This window comes from Lynx rufus, unplaced genomic scaffold, assembly GCF_022079265.1.
Source record: "Lynx rufus isolate CCGP_SWC_20201006 ecotype Redwood Valley unplaced genomic scaffold, mLynRuf1.p SCAF_4, whole genome shotgun sequence".
In the NCBI taxonomy this organism is placed as follows: Eukaryota; Metazoa; Chordata; class Mammalia; order Carnivora; family Felidae; genus Lynx; species Lynx rufus.
In genome coordinates this window covers 124,861,581-124,885,984 of record NW_025814856.1, presented here as the reverse complement: position 1 = coordinate 124,885,984, position 24,404 = coordinate 124,861,581, and the positions used below count along the sequence as shown (strand labels likewise).

Sequence of the window (24,404 nt, the reverse complement as noted above, 5' to 3'; positions counted from 1 at the left end):
AACCCTTAAGTGCTGAAAAGACAATAAGGAACAACACATACTGCTCCTGGTTCTAATTCTAGTGGTAAGGACAGAAAATAAGTAAATAAGTAAATAACAAATAGTCACAAGAAAGAACTATGGTGCAAATAAAAAGGGTGCCATAATAAAGACAAATGGTTGCCCTTTCTTGAGATACCATGGTCATAGAAAGCCACACTGAGTGACATCAGTGGTAGTACTAAATGTAATAATGATGAAAACAGCAATAGCACCTAAAATTTACCTGGTACTTAGAGTATACCAGGAAATTGCTACATGCTCTTTAGGTATTATTTCATTTGATTCTTACATACTATAATTGTATGTTTTTATTCCCATTTTGTAGATGAAAAAACAAGCTTTGAAATTTTTCCAAAATCATTCAGACAAATTGGAAGGAGAGCTGGGATTTCAACTATCAGTTTGAGTTTAGATCCCACATCCCTATACATAAAATCCAGACTCTAAGGATGGGAAGACCAGTTCAGGCAGAGGGATTTCACAAGCTCGAAGACCTCAAGGCAGAAAATGTCAGACAGGTACCAGAAACTGAGAGAAGACCAGAGTGAGGAAGAGAGTGTCCTTAGATGAGGCTGGATGTTAGGTTGTGGCCAGAACATACAAGGAGAACTATAAAGACTGGTAAAGAGTTTGATATTACTATAAACACAAAGGATTTCAAGCTGGAAAGTGGCATGATTTAATTTGTGATTACTTGTTTCTTTGTTTTTATTACAAGAGCTGCCAAGTAGAAAATGAATCAGAAAGGAGCAAAAATAGACTTACAGTTAGGACATTATAACCATGGTCCAAGTCACAGATGGTGGCATATTTAGTAATTAAAGGCATCACGTTAGGAAGAAAATCCTGTTTTTCAAGTCTTATCCTCTGATCAAAAAACTTAAAATCTAGTAAATTTTTAAATCTGTGACTTTAGTACAAATAAATGATCCAATCTTCAGTTTCTTCATATACACAAATGGGAAAATAACACATAGCTCAACAGGTTAGTATGAAGATCAAATATAATAAGGTATGGAAGAGGGGCACCCTGGGTGGCTCAAGCAGTTAAGCATTCGGCTTTGGCTCAGGTCATGATCTCACCGTTTGTGGGTTTGAGACCCGCGTCGGGCTCTGTGCTGACAGCTCAGAGCCCAGAGCCTGCCCTCTCTCTCTCTACCCTCCCATGCTCATGCTCACACTCTGTCTCTTTCTCAAAAATAAATAAACATAAAAAAAAATTTTAATAAATAAAAGATATAATGTATGGAAGAGACCTATACAAATGCAATTTACCTTTGTATTTTAAATTTAGACCAAGCAAAATAAGATGCTCAAAAACATTGGTTGAAAAAATTAAAACTATCTGATAAAAACAGTACAGAGTAAAACAAGTAAAAAATCTAAAACTCAATGAAAAACCCAATAATAAGTAAAGTTTCAGACATCCAGCAATATCTACTTATGGTAGACTAAATTTTGTGTCCCCTCCAGAATTCATAGGTTAAATCCTAATGCCCAAAGCAATGGTACTTGCAAATGGGTCCCTTGGGTAATTAGGTCATGAGGGTGGAGCCCTCATGAATGGGATTAGTGACCTTATAAAAGAAACTCCAGAAAGCCCCCTTGCCCCTTCTGCCATGCGAGGACATAGCAAAAACACAGACATCTGTGAACCAGGAAGTAGGAACCCAATCCACTGGCACCTTGATCTTAGACTTCACAGCCTCCAGAACTATGAGAAACAAATTACTGTTGTACAAAAGCCACCCAGTCTATGGTATTTTGTTATAACAGCCCATATGGACTAAGACAGAACTCTACTGTGACCAAGTATAGTACAGGAATGTCACCAAATAACAGAAATGTAAAAACCATAATAAACATTTAAATAGGTGTGATATTTTCTGTAACTTTAAGATGCTGGCTTCAATTATTTTCTTATTTTCATCAACACATGCAGGGAAAAAAAAAGAAAACAAAAACTTTTTGCAATGAAAAATTTTACAATTGAGCTCGCGATTTAGAAATATAAACACAATTTTTAAGTTGATTTTTTTCAGATTACCAAAAATCAGAAAGAATCTGTGAGTCAAAGATTTATAAGGCATTATTTTTATTATTAAGCATTTTCTCAGTATTAGTACTCAAAGATGGTTAATATTGCCCTGGAGATTTTCCAGAGTATACATTTCATGGAAAAGAGAAATAAAATTTTCTATTTATAATATGACATGAAAGAAGAAAGTTGTATTTTAAAATACACCCTTACAATATTCGTAATTAAAACAGCTGCCAAAACGAACATTCCATTTATTTTTTTTATCTCTTTTCCTTTGCATCTTGTAATAGCAGCTCAGTGGAAATAACCATTTCAGCCTCCAAATGAAATAAATTTGGATAACTGGAGCCCAGTCAATTGCCATTCCACTCTAATACAAATGGAGAAAATAATATATTTAACTAAACAGGGCACAAAAATGTATCACGTCATTCTCTATTCATGTCAGAACATCTGAAATTCATCAATATAAATAATGTTTGTATTCATATCATAAACAAAGCATCAATATAATTTATGCTATTTGGACATTTTAAAATGTGAGACAGATAAGTAAATGGATGCATTTTAAAACAAAAAAGTTGGAGGAAATAATATAAACAATTTCAGTAGGTATTAGCATAATATTCCGAATATACAACTTCTTCAATATTAGTAGAAATTATGGATCATTTCTCTAAATTTACTTTTCAAGAAGCTTTTTCCAATCTGGACTCATATAATATTCCCATTGCCCCTTAGTAATATTGCTAAGAAATTCTAACATTAATAGTCATTTTATATTGATGAATCACTGTGTACATTAGATTTGATCATTACATTTGTCTCTAAATTTCTGGCTTCATTAAAGGACTATCACAGAGCCCCTACTATATGTACTTCTGGGTACAGAAGAAAATTTACTAATCGCTAAAAACCACATGCTTTATCAACCTTTTCTTCTTTCTAAAATGCCCTTCACCTGACAATCTCCTATTCATTCCTCAAGAATCTTTACAAATAAAATCTCTTATGAAACCTCATTCCTTTGTGCTCCAATTGCACCTAAAGTGTACTTCTGTAGGCTTATCAAGCATTCTATTATTGATTCTCTGTTTGTCTCTCCCATTAGTCCACGAGCTCCAGAAAAGCTAGGACAATCTTTGTATCTAATATATCTGCTGAATGAAAAATGAACAAAGGCATAGTCTACTGAGATGAAATAGAGCAAGACTCTTACTTTCCTTGTTCTGAAGATATTTTGGTTAAGATAGCTCAAGATCACATATGTTTTCTTTTGGGCAAATGCACGAAGAAAGCCTTTTTCAAGGCCCAACACTTATTCACATACATGACTATACATTTTTCATTATACCTAAAAGGAAAATAATCAAAATAGACAAGCAAATGACTTTTATACTTGACCTTATTCAATCCAATCGCTCTTTCCAGTAGGTTAAAATCTTTAAGGATGTTGAAATCTTCAGTGTATTAGTTATCTTTCCCTTTGTCCAAAGGCCTACCTGAGGCTACATAAATTTGCTATCTGCATTTGCTTAGCCCTACTTGTGACGCTGAGAGCATGTGTTTACTCAGCATATATTGCTAACTACCAGTTTAGCGAGACACAAAATTTTTATTGGAAAATCATTTCCTTCTGATGTTAGGGACAATTTTCCACTGTTCTCTAACATCCAAGGATTTTAATGAAAAGTTAAAATGCTTTCTTGATTCATCTGCTTTGCGGAGCTTGTTTTTTCCTTTCTAATCTTTGAAGATATGCTCCAGATCTTTAGTGCTCTAAAATTTCACAATAATATATCTGGATGTGCTTCTTTTTCTCATTCATTGTGCTAACATCAAATAGGCTCTTTAAATATCCACAACTGTGACACTTGATTTCCTCGAAAACCCTGTCTCCATTGATCTTCTGGCATCTTCACAAAGCACTCCACAAGGTCACACCTTTGTCTTTATCAGAATCTGTAGTTCCGCTGGACTCTAACATCAATATCTCATTCGTTCTCTGACCACCACCTTTTGTTTTTCTAGTTCAGTTGTTCTACAACTCCCACCACACCACTCTTTCAACCTTATTAACACTTGTGATCCAGGGTCATCTGCGTGGCTCAGTCGGTAAAGTAGCCTACTCTTGATTTTGGCTCGGATCATGATTTCATGGTCGGGAGATCAAGCCCAGCATCAGCTTCCGTGCTGGACATGAGGCCTGCTAATGATTCTCTTTCCCTCTCCTTCTATCCCTCTCCAACTCACGCTCCTGCACTTACTCACTCTCTCCCTTTCTCCCTCCTTCAATCTCTCTCTCTCCCACTCAAAAAAAAAAACAAAAAAAAAAAAGACTTGTGATCCATTGAACCCATTAATTTTTCACCCTGTGTCAGTTTTCTCTAACCTTTACTTTTCTTCTTATCAGTTTAGATGTGGTAGCCATTATTAAAATCATTCTCACAAAAATATTTTATTTGCAATAATCTGTTTCAAAATCCCAGCCCTGACTTTAGTTGCCTGGATGCTAATAAACAAATCACTGCCAGAGAAAATTGTCTAAGGATGACTTGGTTTCACTTCAAAATTCAGGATCAGAAACTTCAAATGGGAACTTGACATTGCCTTACCCTTCATGAGTTTGCTTTCTTATTCTCCAAGACACCAATGTCATATCTTTTTTTCAAATTTATACATCAAAGCTCCTGGGGCGCCTGGGTGGCTGAGTCGGTTGACCATCCGACTTAAGCTCAGGTCATGATCTCACGGTTCATGAGTTCAAGCCCCGTGTCAGGCTCTATGCTGACAGCTCGGGGCCTGGAGCCTGCTTCAGATTCTGTGTCTCCCTCTCTCTCTGCCCCTCCCCTGCTCACACTCTGTCTCTCTCTCAAAAATAAATAAAGATTTAAAAAAAAAAATTTTTTTTTAAAAAAAAGCTTTATCTTCCCACCAACAAATCTAAAGTTTCTCTGGACCTACATCCAACGCCTCCTGTCATAGTAAAGTTACAAACGCCTATCCTTCAATCTCCCCTGCTCCCAAACTCTGAAACCCACATTCTTTCTAATTCTCCAGGACTTCATTGCTTTGTGAGTCCCCTTTTTTCCTGATCATCAGCCTCTCCCACTGAACTCAATCATTTCAATTATTATTGAAGCATGTTCTAATAGTGCTCATTTTAAAACAAAACAAAACCCACAACTCCTTCCCACATCTCACTTCTGAATTACTGAGTTGGGTTATACAATTCTTAGTGAAAATATGAGATACTAAAAACTTGCAACACTAGCAACTCTAAATTTATCCTTGGATTAAGCTGCTGCTCAGAGTTTACTGATTTTGGCTGAGACAGAATTATATTTAGTAAATTGAGTTCATTATTATTTTTAAAGTTCTATGAAATCTGTTGCTCATAAATTATAGTTACATAATATTATTATTATAAAAATAAGCTATAAAGACATTATTAAAGAAGTTGTCCTTGTGAATTCAGAAGAGAAACTCCATTCTGGACTCAGCATCAGAAATGGCTGTGCATCTCCTAAACAACTTATTTGATTTTATCCTTTGAACATTCTGAAAATTGGAACTAAAATGTTTTCTTATCACTTTGAGTCTGCTAGGCACCCTATAAATTGTGCAGTATATATTTCTGAGTGTTAATCTTATTCTTATCTTTATTAATTTCCTGCTTTTCTTTTCTCTCTGTTTCCTTCAACTACTTATCTTCTCCTTTCATATTTTGGAAATTTTATAATCTATTTTTAATCCTTTAAAAAACAAGTAGAATAATGTAAGGCACAAAGAGATATAATAGAGATAAAGATCAAAATAAAGATAAGGAACACAAAGAAAATTATAGACAGAAAGGAACAGGAGGAAGGAAAGAGAGAGGTGACAGTATTTATTGTGTGAGGTAATAAGTCACTGAAAACGGAGCTTAAAAAAGTGGCATAGCAGGGATATATACACATATTTAGACAACAGCATATTTCTTCTGAAATCCCACTGTACTGAATCAAAATAATTGACTTTCATATACAAATGTTTACAACTCTGATTATAAAAATATTTGATCTCATAAAATTTGACCTGTTTTATTACTTTTAACAACTTTAGAGAGGTATAACTGATAATACAAAACAACTACACATATTTAAAGTGCACAGTTTGATGAATCTGGACATATGCATACATTCGTAAAACTATCACTACAATCAAGGTAACAGACACAGCCATCATTTCTCTTATTATTTTCAATTTAGGACTCCGGAAATCATTTTCAGAAATTTCTCTAGTGTAGAGTATTTTTCCTACTTATCTTCAATGCTTTCTTTTTTAAGGATTCACATAATAAATTCTAATTACATTGAAGGACTACTCTACTTTCTGAAAATAAAAACCTATTGAGTTCCCCCCAAGAGAATGTGACTTGATATCTGAGAAAATGAGCTGCATTTGCTTTTCTCTTGTCTGCTTTGGCTGATCCATAACTAATCAGGAAATTGAACTAAAATTACCATCAGCACAGTTCAAGGTTTGGCTGATTATCAAGCAGGTTTTAAAAAGAGATGAATATGTGGAGTCCACAGAAAATACTATCCAATATCCGAAGGCAACTCTATATGACTTACAAAGCACTTGACTGTTTACCAGGGAAGAAATACTGGGTTCTTTCCATATGTAGGGCTTTTCTGTGAATTCAGATTTCTAGACTAAAAACTATGTGCCTTTCACCAAAAATAAAAGATGCCAAACATAGACTGGGTACAAATTACGTCATTCTTGTCTTGGGGTAGAACACTCTGATATAGCAGGAAGGATCCTCAACATCCGCCTCAACCCCAGAAAACTACTCTCTTCATACCTACCTCCCTTCATCACCACAGGCATTTCCTAGGTAGAATTCCGTATCACTGAAGGCTAAACACCATCAGGGAATTATAATGACGGTACCTCAGGTTTCAGCATATATAGCTCATTTGGTTTCTTATTTATTTATTTTTTTTAATTTTTTTTCAATGTTTATTTATTTTTGGGACAGAGAGAGACAGAGCATGAATGGGGGAGGGGCAGAGAGAGAGGGAGACACAGAATCGGAAACAGGCTCCAGGCTCTGAGCCATCAGCCCAGAGCCTGACGCGGGGCTCGAACTCACAGACCGCGAGATCGTGACCTGGCTGAAGTCGGACGCTTAACCGACTGCGCCACCCAGGCGCCCCTGGTTTCTTATTTAAAAGGTTCTGTCCTATTCCATTATTTACTCTGTCTGACCACAGTATGGCTGTGTGAAGGCACTACCATATATTCAGATGAATGTGAATATATCAGTTATATACCTGGATATTTGGTGAAATTCAGAAATGGTAAGGTAATCATGGGCAATAGCAATGCTCTAAGAGTTACTTTATCTAAAAAAGAGCAAATTAGGACATAAGTATCCACATTTGCACCAAGAATAACTTTTTGCCTTGTTTTAGTAATTTCAACTGCAGATTCATCATATGGCACATCAACTGAAGTCAAACAGATGTGTACAACTTCCCAAAGAAATGCTGGCAATAGGTTTTTAGTTTAACTAAAGAGAACAGTTTAACAAAAAGAAATGTACCAAACTAACTCCATCATCCAAATGAAGATTAAATCTAATCAAAACAAAATGGTGCCAATGCAAACAAGACTACAATCATGACCAATCACAAAGACCATAAAAAGTACAGAATCCCTTCATTCTTTTAAGAACTATCTTTGATTTCTATGCCTTATTCTAGAATTTTTATTTGTATCCAAGTCTATTTCACTAGCCACCACTCTACATATTCCAGAACTGTAACATCATTATAGTTTCTAAAATAGGGATGTGTTTATCTTCCTCCTAACACCTTCATTTTTCAAAAGAAATATATCCTTATTTTACTGTATTTTCTGATCATGCAAGAAATAACCAACTAAAACAGAAAATGTATAAAGTAGAAAGTAAACACTCATTTCACAAATTGCAGAGATTTTAAACATGTGCTAAGTGCACTCAGCCAAACTTTTCAACATATACATACATGCATTTATTCTCCCTAATACCCTTGGTGTTCTGAAAATTTGTTAAACACTTGTTTCTTAATATTATACTTTATTTCCATGAAGATATATATAACTCAATGACTTTAGTAGCTTTGGTATCACACACATATGAGAAGCCACTTTTACATTGAGTAGTTTCAACTATTATTCTCCTATGAAGCAACCAAATCAATAAAGAATATTTAAATATGAAATTCAAACTTGACTATATAATTACTACTTTTCACTCTACTGAGATTAGCATCAGCAAAAGCTATTCACACTTTCACCTTCATCTTTGCCAATGTCCAAAAGGCAGGTATATGAACATACATACCCACATAACTTAACTCCAGTTTCTAGTAGTTACTAAAACCTAGTTCACCGAATACCTATCTCAAAAATATTTTCGTGGTGCCTGGGTGGCTCAGTCGATTGAGCATCCGACTTTGGCTCAGGTCATGATCTCACAGTTTGTGAGTTCGAGCCCCATGTTGGGCTCTGCGCTGACAGCTAGGAGCCTGGAGACTGCTTAGGATTCTGTGTCTCCTCTGCCCCTTCCCACCCACACTCTGTCTCTTTCTCTCAAAATAAATAAATAAATAAACAAACAAACATCCAAACTATTTTCAATTATTTAAACTGTTCTCTCAAACTCTACTAATCCCCACCACCAAAATTACATATCTCTAATAAAACAGGATCCTATCTTCGTAACTTTAATGTCCTACGTACTTTTAATAACATGACTCTTAGTTTTCAATATCTAACTGAACACACCCTCTGCAGAAATCCTTGATATGATGATCTATGATGTGGTGTCCTCAATAGAAAACTTCAAAAGTAAGAATACCATGGTTTTACTTACGAGAGGTTTTAGAAGCAAGAAGAGTAACTCGGGAACCTCCTAAGAAGCGAAAACCCATTACATTCACCTGATCGTCTTCTGACTGATTGGCAAAGCCTACAAAGAAAAGAAAAATATCACTTTACATACCACAAAGAAAACACTTCATGTTTGAAATAGGAAGTTCAGTTGATGACAAGTGTTTTTGATGTCACTAGTCGTGTTTAAAGCCTGTGTATGAATTAGAACATATTAGCTGATTTCCATGGTAATTCCCAATTGCTAACATTTGTGCCTCAAAATAATACTCTGAAATCATTTCATTTCCTTCCTTCTGTTTCATTCCAGGTTTGAGGCAGGAAATACATAAGATGAACCTAGAAGAGCTGTCACAACAGAAAGCAAGGAAACTATCAGTGAGTAGTAGTGTGGAAAGGATGTAAAAGCCAATTTAAGGAGATTTCTGGCCAGAGATGAAAATATTTGAGTATCAAAAAAGCAAAACACATCACAATGAGATACCACCTCACACCTCAGAATGGCTACAATTAACAACTCTGGTAACAACACATGTTGGAGAGGATGCAGAGAAAAAGGAACCCCTTTGCACAGCGGGCGGGAATGCAAACTGGTGCAGCCACTCTGGAAAACAGTATGGAGGTTCCCCTCAAAAAAAATTAAAAATAGAACTACCCTACAACCCAGGAATTGCACTAATAGGCATTTATGCCAAGGAAACCAAAATGCTGATTCAAAGGGGCACATGCATTCCAGTTTTTATAGTATAGCAGCCAAATTACGACTATCGACAACAGCCAAATTAGGGAAAGAGCCCAAATGTCCATCAACTGATGAATAAAGAAGATGTGGTGTGTGTGTATATATATATATATATATATATTCAATGAACTATTACTGGGCGATCAAAAAGAATGAAATCTTGCCATTTGCAACAACATGGATGGAACTAGAGTGTATTATGCTAAGCGAAATAGTCAGAGAAAGACAACTATCATATGATTTCACTCCTATGTGGAATTTAAGAAAAAAAGCAGATGAACACACAGAAAGGGCAGGAAAAAATAAGATAAAAACAGAGAGGGAGGCAAACCATTAAGAGACTCTTAAATACAGAGGGACGCCTGGGTGGCGCAGTCGGTTAAGCGTCCGACTTCAGCCAGGTCACGATCTCGCGGTCCGGGAGTTCGAGCCCCACGTCAGGCTCTAGGCTGATGGCTCGGAGCCTGGAGCCTGTTTCCGATTCTGTGTCTCCCTCTCTCTCTGCCCCTCCCCCATTCATGCTCTGTCTCTCTCTGTCCCAAAAATAAATAAAAAACGTTGAAAAAAAATTTTTAAAAGAGACTCTTAAATACAGAGAACAAACTGAGGGTTGCTGGAGGAATACTGGGTGGCGGGGATGGGCTAAATGAGTGATAGGCATTAAGGAGGACACTTGTTGGGATGAGCACTGAGTGTTGTATGTAAGTGATGGATCACTAAATTCTACTCCTGAAATCATTATTACACAGTATGTTAACTACCTTGGATTTAAATAAAATTTTAAAAAATATTTAAAGGCATGTGTTCATACTGATACTAAAAAAGGGCTGATGGCTCAGAGGCTGGAGCCTGTTTCCGATTCTGTGTCTCCCTCTCTCTCTGCCCCTCCCCCGTTCATGCTCTGTCTCTCTCTGTCCCAAAAATAAATAAACGTTGAAAGAAAAAAAAAATTTTTTTAAATAATCCAGCAAAATATTGAAGAAAGCTTGAAAGAAATAGTTATCATTTTTCAACTTCAATAAATTTAATGGATCTCAGCATTGAAATCAATGGCTGTTACCATACCAAAAAAAAAAAGAGACAAACTGATAATATGTACCACCTGCTAAAACTATATACCACCACTTATGGAAGTAGTATGGCCAAAATAATCAATCCTGACTCCAATACCAATACTAGATGTAACTACCAGTTTACAGGCAGCAAAGTAGACAGAGAAAATATTAAACAACATCACAGAGACGTAATCAGCAATTTCAGTGTGGGAAACTAACAGGAAAAATCATCTGTTACTCTTCAACAAATCAAATGCAAATTAAAAAGAGAAAGGAAAGGTGATACGTACAGAAAAAGAGATACCAAAGAAATTCATATCAAAATTGCGATAAACAAAACACATTTAAATCCTGACTCAAAGCAAACAAAAAATTACAATGTTGGAGACTATCACTTCAGGCCAAGATGGAGAAACTAAGGCCAAATTTACCCTTCTACCTACAACAACTAAAAAATGGGACAAAATATATGAAACATTTTTAAAAACACTGAAGATCAGGCAATGAACAAAAGTGATCCCTGAAAAACAAAAAAATGAAGTGAGCTTTGATTGCACCAGTTTACTACCTAGAGAAGATTTCCAAGACACAACACAGGGAGGGGAAACCCAGGTGCAACCTAGCATTCTCCCCAGACCGAGTAGACAGTTTAGAGTTTGCAAATACTGAAGTATCAAAAGTTCACAGGGCAGAGTATTATAGTGGAGAGAGCTACAGAGAGAGAACTCCAGAGATCTGCAGAGGCCCCGTGAGTACTCAGCAGAATACTAACCAGCACACCTGTGAGGAAACTACCTGAGGCTAGGGAAAGAACCATCCAAATAAATTACAAGAAATAATCCATGAGCCCTACAGGGCCAGAAATAGCCCCTGCTCTAACTCATCAGAATGTAAATCATCACTAGGCATCAGGTAGAATACATAGAAGAATTTGGCCTCTATGGTAGGTGTTTACCCTAGAATAAATGTTGCTCCCATCTGGCCTAGCAAAGCTTAAAAGCAACAGCTAAAGAATCAAAGTATTTCAAGGAACTTAAATGTGTCCCAGAAAAAAAGCTCAAGAATGTTTATAGGAAAAATAAAATACTAATCACACAATTAAGTAAAGTTTATAAGTTCAGTCCTTCAATCAAAAATTGTGGGACGTGCAAAAAGAGAAGAAATTACAAACCATAACAAGAAGAAAAATCAGTCTCTACTAACTCAGAAATGACACAGATGATAAAATTAGTAGACAAGAGTATTAAAACAGTTATATTGTTACACATGTTCAAAGGTGCTATATTAGAGACATGAAAGTTTTTTTTAAAAAAAGACTCATATCAAACTTTGAAAGATGACAACTACAATGTCTGGGATAAAATATCTAGGATTACAAGCACATTACACACTGCAGAAGTAAATAACTTGAATGTATAGTGATAGAAACTATCCAAAATCAAGCCCCAGGAGAAAAAGATTTAAAAAAAAAAAAAACACCACTGAATGCTGGGACAGCCTCAAATGGGAAATATACATATAATTGGAGTCTTTAAAATAATGAAGAAAAAAAGGAGTGGAGACAGAAAAAATATTTGAATAAATAATGGCCAAAATATTTACGATTTGGATAAAAATTATAAAACAAAGATCAAGAAATCTTAACAAACTCCAAGCATAGGAAAAAATAAAACAAAATAAACATTATACCAAGGAACACCAAAATTAAATTGCTTAAAGAAAAAAAAATTTTAAAGCAGCCAAAGAAAAAAAGACAAACTACATACAGAGGAACAGCATATGTCTACTCAATGCAATGCCAGAAAACAGCAGAGCAATCTTTAAAACAATGAAACAAAAAAATTGGCAAGCTACAATTCTTTACTCAATGAAAATATCTTTCAAAAAGATGAAAAAAATATTTTTTTCAGGCATACAAAAGCTGAAAAAATCATCAGTATCTCTGAAATAACAGAAACAATAAGGGAAATTTTCAAAAAAAAAAGGAAAATGATACAGATGGAAGTCTGGTTCTGCACAAAGGAATGAAGAGCAGTGGAAAAGGTAATTCCATTAGTAAATATATAAAATTATTGTCCTCATTATTAATATCTCTTTCATAGATAATCAACTGATTAAAGCGAAAGTTGTAACAATGTATTGCAAGTTATAATAAATGTAGATGTAAAATATAAGTCAACAACAGCAGAAAGGCTGAAAGGAGAAAAATGGAAGTTGAATATTGTATAATTCTTATACTATCTATGAGGCACTATAATATCACTTAAAGATAGATTGTGATAAGTGACAGTTGTACATTGCATCAGGCATCCATGCATTTTTAATAAGGAAATTCTGTCCTGAAAGGAGCAAAAATCAATTCATGGAGCTCAAAAAAATCCTACTCATTTAATCTATAAAAAGAGATATTTATATAGAACATAAACAGAAATACAGGATATCTGCAATTAAAAATGTATGGAGGGGCTGATTAGGAAAAAGATATCCACAAAGACTTTCTGCAGGAACAATAATAAAAAAAAGGTTGAGAAACACATCTATAAGACACTGCTATAAACATTACTATTGTTCAAAGAAACTACTAAAGTAACAGTAGATGTTACAGTAAATAATACAACAAAGGAGATAAAATCGAATCAAAAAATATACTCAATCCAGAGAATGCAAAAAAGGCAAAACAAAAAAATGGAGCAAAGAATAAAGATCAAGATGGTAGATTTGAAACCAATAATAACAATAATCACATTAAAAGCAAATGGTCTAAACATCCCATTAAAAGATATTTTTGGGTTGCCTGGATGGCTCAGTAGGTTGAGTCTGACTCTTGGTTTCAGCTCAGGTCATGATTTCATTGTTCAGGGACCAAGCATCACTGTTAGCACAGAGCCTGCTTGACATTGTCTCTCTCCCTCTCTCTCTCTGCCCTTCCCCAGCTCATGTTATTATGCGGGTGCTCTCTCATTCTCTCTCTCTCTCTCTCTCTCAAAATAAATAAATAAACTTAAAAACAAGATACTTTCAGATTGGATTACAAGAGGCAAGACTCAATGCTATACTACCTCTAAGATACCTACTTTAAACATAAAGATATAAACAAAAGTAAAAGAAGAAAATATATAAACCCTTGTAACACTAGGCAAAAGAAAGTTGGGATACCTATATTAATTACCATTAAATAGATTTCAGATTAAAGAATATTAACAAGGATAAAGAACCATTTCATTATACTCAAGAGAATATAACAATCCTAAATTTTCATGCACCTAAAAAAAAGCCTTAAAATAACTGAAACAAAAACTGAAAGATCTGCAAAAAGAGAAGCAAGTTACAGCTTAAGATTTCAACACCCTATTCTCAATAATTGACACAAGTAAACTGAAAATCAGTAAGAATACAGAAAATTAAAAGCACTATCACAGGGGTGCCTGGTTGGCTCAGTTGGTTAAGTGTCTGACTTTGGCACAGGCCATGATCTCATGGTTTGTGAGGTCAAGTCCTGCTTCAGGGTTCTTTGCTGTCTGCGCAGAGCCTGGAGCCTGCTTCAGATTCTGTGTCTCCCTCTCTCTCTCTGCCCCTCCCCAACTCACACTCGCTCTCACTTTCTCTCTCTCAAAAATAAACATTAACAAAATTTAAAAACACTATCATAAAACTAGCCTTAAGTAACATTTATGTAAAATCCCATCTTACAATGGCAGAAAATCCATTATTTCCAAATGCATGCAAAACATTTATAAAGACAGTTTATAAAAGCAGACTTTAAATAAGTCTCAATAAATTTAAAAGGATTCGAATCATACAAAGTGTGTTCCCCTACCACATTGAAATTGAGTTACAAGTCAATAACAAAAAAGATCTATGTAAACTCCACAAGTGTTTGGAAACTATAAACCATATTCTAAATAACACTAGGGTCAAAAAAAGAAATGAAAGGGGAAATTTAAAAACGTTTTGAACTGAATAAAAATGGAAACAGAACATTTCATAATTCATAGGATGCAATTAAAGCAGTAGTAGAGGAAATTTTATGGCATTAACCAACTATATTTTAAAAAGTATACTCTCCTTATCTCTCAGCAAACTAAACCCAAAATAAGTGGAAGAAAGGAAAATCAGAGAAAACCAAAAAACAGAAAATGAAAAAGAAACAATTAATAAAACCAAAAAACTGTTTTTTTGAAAAGACAGATAAAATAGATAAATTTCTAGTCAACAGATCAGGGGGAAAAAAAGACACAATTTGCCAATACTATTAATGAGTGAGTTGTCATCACTACAGATTCTAGAGACATTAAAAGGATAACACAGAAATATTATGAGCATCCTTATGCCAATAAAGTCAACAATTCAGATGCAATGGACACATTTCTTGAAAGACATAAACTAACAATGTTCACTCAGTAAGAAATAGATAACCTGAATATTCCTATATCTTTTGAAGAAATTGAATTTGTAGTTTAAAAACTATCCCATAGGGAAAACTCTAGGTCCAGACAACTTCTCTGGTGAGAATTCTACCAAATATTTAAATAAAAAATAATATCAAATCTATATATTCCTCAAAAAACTGAAAGGAAGAAAATATTTCCCAACTCATTTCCTAAACTCCATACTAATGGCACATAATTATATAGAAACAAAATTATAGATCAATAACCCTCATGAACACAGATGTAAAAATTCTAAAGGTTAGCAAATTGAATCCAATAGTAAATTGAAAGGATAATACATCATGATCAGTGTGATTTATGTCAAGAATTCACAATCTGGCTAACATCCAAGAATTAATCAATGTATACACTTGTGAGCATAGCATAAGATATAGAGTTCTGGAATCACTAGCTTGTACACCTGAAACTAATGTAACATTATGTCAACTACACTTTTTTTAAAAACCCAAAAATAAAGTATCAATGTAATCAACCTGTAAATAGCCTAAAGAAAAAAAAACGACATAAATATCTCAATTGATGTAGAAAAAGCAATGAAAAAAATCCAACATAAAACAAACTCTCAGGGGTGCCTTCCTGGCTCAGTTGGTTGAGCTATGACTCTTGATCTTGGCTTGGGTCATTTTCTCACAATTTTGAGGTTTAAGCCCCATGTTGGGCTCTCCGCCAGCAGCATGGAGCCTGCATGGAATTCTCTCTCTGCCCCTACACCACTCATTTTTTCTCTTCTCTCTATCTCTATCTCTCAAAATAAAGAAGTAAACTTTTAAAGAAATTTTTAAAAAAAATTTAAAACAAACTCTCAGCAAACTTGGTATAGAAGAGAACTTCCTCAAATGGTATAGGACATCTACAGAATACCTACAGCTAAAACATACTCAATGGTGAAAGTCTGAACATCCACTCTTGCAGTGTCTATTCAACATCACCCCAGAGGTTCTGGCCAAGAACCAAACAGAATCTCTAGATTGGAAAGGGAGAAGTAAATGGTTTTCATCTACAGATGACATAATCCTTATAGAAAAAAATCTGAATAAATATACAAAAAGGCTAGTAGAACCAGTAAGTAGTTTAACACCATTGCATGATACAAGCTCAATATACAAAAACCAATTATATTTCTATGTACAGGCATACCTCACCGATACTGTGGGTTTGGTTCCAGACCACTGTAATGAAGTGACTATTACAAACAAAGCATGTCAAATGAATTTGTTGGTTTCCCAGTGCATATAAAAGTTACATTTACACTATACTGTAGGCTATTAATTGTTCAATAACATTATGTATAAAAATACAATGTACAGGGGCACCTGGGTGGCTCAGTCGGTTAAGCATCCGACTTCGGCTCAGGTCATGATCTCACGGTCCGTGGGTTCAAGCCCTGCATCAGGCTCTGTGATGACAGCTCAGAGCATGTAGGCTGTTTCAGATTCTGACTCCCTCTCTCTCTGCCCCTCCCCTGTTCGTGCTCTGTCTCTCTCTCTCAAAAATGAATAAACATTAAAAAAATTTTTTTTCTTAAATACAATGTACATACCTTAATTAAAAATAGTTTATTGCTGAGATGGAGGAGGAGGAGCCAAGATGGAGGAACAGCATGGAAGTTTTTTGTGTGTCTCACACCCATGAAATACAGCCAGACCAACACGAGACCATCCTACATACCTAGAAAACTGATCGGAGGATTAACACAACAATCTGTACAACCTGAACCACAGAATTCTGCAGAAGGAATTCACCCCAAAAGAAAGAGCACGAAGAAATGACAGCCAGGGATTTAACCAACGCAGATACAGGCAAGATGTCTGAACCAGAATTTAGAATCACAATAATAAGGATACTAGCTGGAGTCAAAAATAGATTAGAATCCCTTTCTGCAGAGATAAAAGAAGTAAAAAATAGCCAGAAATTAAAAATGCTAGAACTAAACTGCAATCATGGATGGATGCAGCAGCAGCAAGGATGGATGAGGCAGAACAGAGAATCAGCGATATAGAGGACAAATTTATAGAGAATAACAAAGCAGAAATAAAGAGGGAGATTAAGGCAAAAGAGCATGATTTAAGAATTAGAGAAATCAGTGACTCATTAAAAAGGAACAACATCAGAATCATAGGAGTCCCAGAAGAGGAAGAGAGAGAAATAGGGGTAGGAGGGTTATATGAGCAAATCATACCAGAAAACTTTCCTAACCTGGGGAGAGACACAGACGTCAAAATCCAGGAAGCAGAGAGGACCCCCATTAGATTCAACAAAAATGACCATCAACAAGGCATATCATAGTCAAATTCACAAAATACTCAGGCAAGGAGAGACTCATGAAAGCAGCAAGGGAAAAAAAGTCCCTAACATACAAGGGAAGACAGATAAGGTTTGCAACAGACCTATCCACAGAAACTTGGCAGGCCAGAAAGGAGTGGCAGGATATATTCAGTGTGCTGAATCAGAAAAATATGCAGCCAAGAATTCTTTATCCAGCAAGGCTGTCATTCAAAATTGAAGGAGAGATAAAAAGTTTCCCAGACAAAAATTAAAGGAGTTTGTGACCACTAAACCAGCCCTGCAAGAAATTTTAAGGGGAACTCTCGGAGGGGAGAAAAGATGAAAAAATAGTTTATTGCTAAGAAATGCTAACCACCATCTGAGTTCTCAGCAAGTTGTGACTTTGCTGGTTGAGGGTCCCACCTCAGTGTTGATGGCTGCTGACTGATCAGGATGGAGGTTGCCGAAGGTTTGGATACCTGTGACAATTTCTTAAAATAAGACAACAATGAAATCTGTCACATCCTTTCACAAAAGATTTCTTTGTAGTGTGTGATGTTGCGTGACTGAATTTTACCCACAGTAGAACGTCTTTCACAATTGGAGTCAAACCTCTCAAACCCTCCCACTGCTTTATCAACTACATTTGTGTAATATTCTAATTCCTTTGCTTTCATTTCAACAATCTTCATAGCATCTTCACCAGAAGAAGATTCCATCTCAAGAAACCACTTTCTGGGGTGCCTGGGGGGCTCAGTTAGTTGAGCGTCCAACTTCGGCTCAGGTCATGATCACATGGTTTGTGAGTTCAAGCCCCACGTTGGGCTCTGTGCTGACAGCTGAGAGCCTGGAGCCTGCTTCGGGTTCGGTGTTTCCCTCTCTCTCTCTGCCCCTCCCCTGACTCACACTCTGTCTCTCTCAAAAATAAATAAACATAAAAAATTTTAAAAAAACAAAACACTTTCTTTGCTCCTCAGTAAGAAGCACCTCCTTATTCCTTATAATCCCTTTTTCATGAGATTGCAGCAATTCAGTCCCATATTCAGGCTCCACTTCTAGTTGTCTTGCTTGTTTCCACCACATCTACAGTTACTGCCTCCACTGAAGTCTTGAACACTTCCAAATCATCCTGTTGATATTGACATCTTGACCTCTTCTCATGAATCATGAAAGTTCTAGAATGGTGAATCCTTTGCTGAAGGTTTTCAATTTACTTTGTCCAGATCCATCAGAGAAATCACTCTTTATGGCAGCTACAGCCTTAAGAATTTTTTTTAATAAGACTTGAAAGTTAAAATGATGCCTTGATCTATGGGCTGTAAAATGGATATTGTGTCAGCAAACATGCAGCAGTAAAGCTGTTTTGCTTTCTTATCATTCATGTGTTCACTAAAGCAGACTTTCAAGAGGTTTTCTGAGGCATACGCAACTTGGCTAACCATTTGACACAAGAGGCCTAGCTTTTGGCCTATCTCTGCTTTTGTGACATGCCTTCATCCCTAAGCTTAATCATTTCTAATTTTTGGTTTAAAGTAGAGATGTGTGACCCCTTCTTCCACTTGAACACTTAAAGGCCATTGGAGGATCATTAACTGGCCTAATTTCAGTATTTTCTTTGACTCAGGTAATAGATAGGCCTGAGGAGAGAGAGAGAGAGAGAGAGAGAGAGAGAGCGAGCCAGAGAGAGAGACAAACAGACAGAGGAATGGCCACTGGAGCAGTCAGAACACACACATTTATCAATGAAGTTTGCCATGTTAAATAGGTATGGTTCATGACAACTCAAAACAATTACAATAGTGACATTAATCACAGATCATTATAACAAATATAATAATAATAAAAATTTTGAATTACCAAACTATGACACAGAGACAAGAAGTGAGCAAATACTGTTAGAAAAATGGTGCCAAATAGACTTGCTTGACCCACAAAATTTCAATTTGTAAAAAGCACACTATCTGCAAAGCACAATAAAACAAGGTATGCCTATAATAGAAAAGCACTATTTGAAATCGAAATGAAACAATATAATTTGCAATAGCATCAAAATATAGTAAATACTTGGGGACAAATCTGACAAAAGATTTGTAAGACCTGTACATTGAAAATGACAAATTCTGACTGAGAAAAATTAAACAAACCCTAAATAAATGATGGTCTCTACTTTCATCTTAAGAAACTAGGATAAGTAGAGCAAATTGTACCACATTCAATATTGTTAAGATGTTGTTTCCCTCCAAATTGATCAACAGATTTAATGCAATCCCATTTCCAAACAAATCCCAGAAGGCATTTTTTTTAACTTGACAAACTGATTCTTACAATTCCTATCAAAATGCAAAGGATCTAAAATATCCAAGCAACTCTTTAAAAAAGAAGAATGAAGTTGGGGAAATTATAGTCTGACTTCTTAACATACATATTTACAGTAATTGAGACACTATGCTTTTGGTATATAGCAAAAGACAAATCAATGGAATAAAATGAAGAGAGCAGAAATACATATATTTTTTCAAATGACTTCTATAGTCCTATGATACACAGATGATTTTCAACAAAGTTGCAAAGATGATCCAGTAAAAAAGGACATTCTTTTCAAAAGCAGTGCTGAACATTAGATGCTCATATACAAAAATAAGAATTTTATCCATATCTCATATCATACATAAATGTCAACTCAAAATGAAAAAGAGACCTAAATGTCAAATGTAAAACTAGAAAACTGATAGACAAAAACATAGAAGAAAAATTTTGTAAACTTGAGTTAGGCAAAGATTTCTTAGATATAACATTAAAATCACAAGTCATAAAGGAAAGAAATTTATAGTCGATTAAGCATCCGACTTCAGTTCAGGTCATGATCTCAAGGCTTTTGAGTTCAAGCCTCACATCAGGCTCTTTGCTGACAATTCAGAGCCGGGAAACTGCTTTGGATTTTGTGTCTCCCTCTCTCTCCCTCTCTCTCTCTCTCTCTCTCTCTCTCTTTCTCTCTGCCCCTCCCCCACTCATGCTGTTCCCCCCCCTCAAAAATAAATAAACAATAAAAAAAGAAAGAAATTTAAATTGGGCTTTATCAAAACTAAGAACTTCTCCTCTTTCAAAGACACTGTTACAATAATGAAAAGACATCCCACAGATTGGGAGAAAATATCTGCAATTCATATAATCAGATAAATCACTGGGTAGGCAGATGAAAAAGAGCATATGCTAAATAATTTCCATCTTATCAAATTCCAGAAAATTTAAACTAATCTCTAGTGACAGAAAGCAAACCAGTGGTTGCCTGGGAATGGGGGATACAGGGTACAAAGGGGTACAAGGGAACTTTTGGGGGTGATGGATATTTTTAGCATTGTAATTGTGGAGATGGTTTCACAGGCATATAGAAACATCAAAACTCACCAAACTGTATACTTCAAACATTTGTACATAAGTTATATTCCAATAAGGTTATTTTTAAAAAGCAAAAAATGTAACCAAGAGCTGTGTTTGAGAATTACAGAATGTATTAAAATGTATCAGAAGAAAATATCAGATAAAGGGTTGGTATCTAAAATCTATAAATAAAATAAAATAAAATAAAATAAAATAAAATAAAATAAAATAAAATAAAATAAAACCTATAAAGAACATACCAAACTCAACACCCAAAACATAAATAATCCAGTGAAGAAATGAGCAGAAGACATGAATAGACACTTTTCCAAAGAAGACATCCAGATGGCTAACAGACACATGAAAAGATGTTCAACATCACTCATCATCAGGGAAATAAAAAACAAAAGCACACTGAGATACCACCTCACACCTGTCAGAGTGGCTAAAATTAATAACTCAAAAAACAAGATATTTACAAGGATGTGGAGAAAAGTGAACCCTCTTGCACTGTTGGTGGGAATCCAACTGCTGAGGCCACTCTGGAAAACAGTGTGGAGATTCCTCAAAAACTTAAAAATAGAATTATCCTGCAACCCAGCAATAACACTACCAGGAATTAATACAAAGGATACAGGAGTGCTTATTTGCAGGGTCACATATACCCCAATGTTTATAGCAGCACTATCGACAATTGCCTAATTATGGAAAGAGCCCAAATGTCCATCAACTGATGAATGGATAAAGAAGATGTGGTTTATATATACACAATGGACTACTCCTCGGCAATGAAAAAGAATGAAATCTTGCCATTTGCAACAATGTGGATGGAACTGGAGGGTATTATGCTAAGTGAAATAAGTCAGAGAAGATATCATATGTTTTCACTCATACGTAGAATTTGAGAAATTTAACAGAAGACCGTGGGGAAAGCCAAGGGAAAAATAAGTTACAAACAGAGAGGGAGGCAAACTATAAGAGATTCTTAAATACAAAGAACAAACTGAGGATTGACTGGGGAGAGGACTGGAGGTAGGAGGGGAGGGGAGGTGGGGGGCTGGGCAGGGAAAATGGATGATAGGCATTGAGGAAGGCAATTGTTGGCATGAGCACTGGGTGTTGTATGTGAGTGATGAATCACAGGAATCTACTCCTGAAGCCCAAACTACACTGTATACACTGTATATTAGCTAACTTGGCAATAAATTATCAAAAAAATAAAAATAAAAAAGCAAAAAATACACCTAGAGCTGTGTTTGAGAATTAAAGAATGTATTAAAATGTACCAGAAGAAAATATAAGTAAATGTTTTATACTCTTAAAACAGAGGCCATTCTAAGCACGAAAACAAACCTGAAACTATAAAGAAAGCAATTAATAAAATTAAATCTTAAATTTTACTATGTAAAAATATAAACCTTATATGTTAAAAAAGAATGTAAGCAGTTAATAAAAATTATAAAATGTCTATGCTAATAATTTAGAAATGTAAATTTTTAAAAAAGATGTCATTTTTCACCTATGTCAAAAATTTCCAAAATCTAGCTGCTACCCTTAGTATGAACCCTGATGCTGGGCACATAACCTGATAAAATTATTCTGGAAGGAAGGCTGGCATTTAAAGAAAGTTTTCAAATGTGCTTGCTCTTTAACTCAGTCATTTGTCTTCAAGCAGTTTCTCAGAAAAGAAACAGAGAAGTCCAAAAAAAAAAAACAAACAAAAAAAAAAAAAAAAAACAAAAGAAAAAAGAACTATATACATGGTACCTCCAAAAAAGGGAATATTATGTAATCATTAAAATATAAATTTATTTACAAGACTGGGACGCCTGGGTGGCTCGGTCAGTTTGGCGTCCAGCTTTGGTTCCCGGTTCATGGTTCGAGCCCCACTTTGGGCTCTGTGCTGAAAGCTCAGAGCCTGGAGCCTGCTTCCGATTCTGTGTCTCCCTCTCTGCCCCTCCCCCACTCGTGCTCTGTCTCACTCTCTCTCTCTCAAAAATAAACATTAATAAATAAATAAATAAAATAAATAAATAAATTTATTGACAAGATAGCCATATATTCTACTAGCGAAAAGACTGTTACAATGGCATGCTATTTGTTATAACATTAAAGTAAAATTTTTGTGTAAAATTACTAGTATTATGGCATACCCTGAATGTCACCTAATTTAACATCTATTTCCTCCCTTCCCTCCATCCATCTATATTAGTTTTCAGTCTCCTTTACAGCTAGAAGAGGCTATGTGATGCTATTACAGCTATTGAAACTTAAATAAAAATTTCCTAAGAACATTACAGAAACATACCTTTCTAATAAAAGTTACAGCTGTTGCTATAGCTATCTCTTTTCCCCTACCTCCTGCCTTGTAGTCAGTTATGATGACTGAATCTGAAGTAGCTTATTGCCCTGGAACAAGCCAACACACTAGAAACGGCACAATGCAAAGAAAGAAAAAAGCTGGGTCTCTGATAACATTCATAAAACCACTACACCAGCTTCTACTGCCCACTTCTGGACCTCAATTTTTATATGAGAAAATATATGTATATGTGTATGTATGTGTATCTTTAGTGCTTAAATAACATTTAGCCAAAAGCACCCAGATAGTTATTTATATATACACATATAAGTACACAGCCATTAAGTATATTAAAGCTTTTTATAATTACAATATTCTCTAAAGGTATGGATTTGGGGTACTACTAGATACCTCCATTCAAGTACTGTTAATAGGGTTAACTGATAGGGCCCTTTAGTTACTCAGTTTGACATTATATTTCAAAAGTTTTAAAAATATTCTTATCCTGTGATTCTATAATTCCACATTTAGATATTCACCAAAGAAATAATAATAAATTTGGAGAAGTACTGCTACAATATATTTATAATATTAATAAACTGAAAACAACATACATATCAAAAATATAATGCTGGCCAAATGATTTTATAGTATGAATTTATGATAGAATACTATGGCATCCTTATAATCATATAATAAAAATATGTAATTTTGTAGAAAAATACTTCACAGCAGTATGCAAAGTGAAATCCTTTGAGGGTAATTAAATACTTAGGAAAGATATTTTTATAAAGATTAGGGAAATATAATGAAAAATAAGTAGACAATGATGGATAACAGAATTACCAATAACTTTTGTTTTCTTCTTTTTAGTTGTCCATTTCTAAATTTCGCATTTTTTTGTAATCAGAAAAATTAAAGTTATTTTAAATATACCTATATTTGTTCAAAACAAAGAAGTGAAATAAACAAATAGGAAGACATGCAGACTAAAGCTAGTTTTATTTCTTCTCTGAAGCTCATTAATTTTGTTTACTTCAGTTAAAAAACAAATTCGCAATTATAACTTTATCTGACATCAACATATAAAAGTCTTATATACCAAGGGTGAAAAGCACTCTCAAGAAGTAAAAAGTGAAAAAGTACCAAGAGTACTTATTTTAAATAATTACAGGATTTCATCATGTCCAATATGAACACC

General features: G+C 35.0%; 1 protein-coding gene across 1 annotated transcript in view; it reads right to left on the bottom strand.

The window, feature by feature from the left end:
* BBS9 (Bardet-Biedl syndrome 9) overlaps positions 1–24,404 on the bottom strand; it is a 453,794-nt gene that overhangs the window by 213,922 nt on the left and 215,468 nt on the right. The window contains exon 17 of the mRNA XM_047097119.1: positions 8,994–9,089. Coding sequence (XP_046953075.1) covers positions 8,994–9,089 — 96 coding nt within the window. The remainder of the gene's footprint in view (positions 1–8,993; positions 9,090–24,404) is intronic.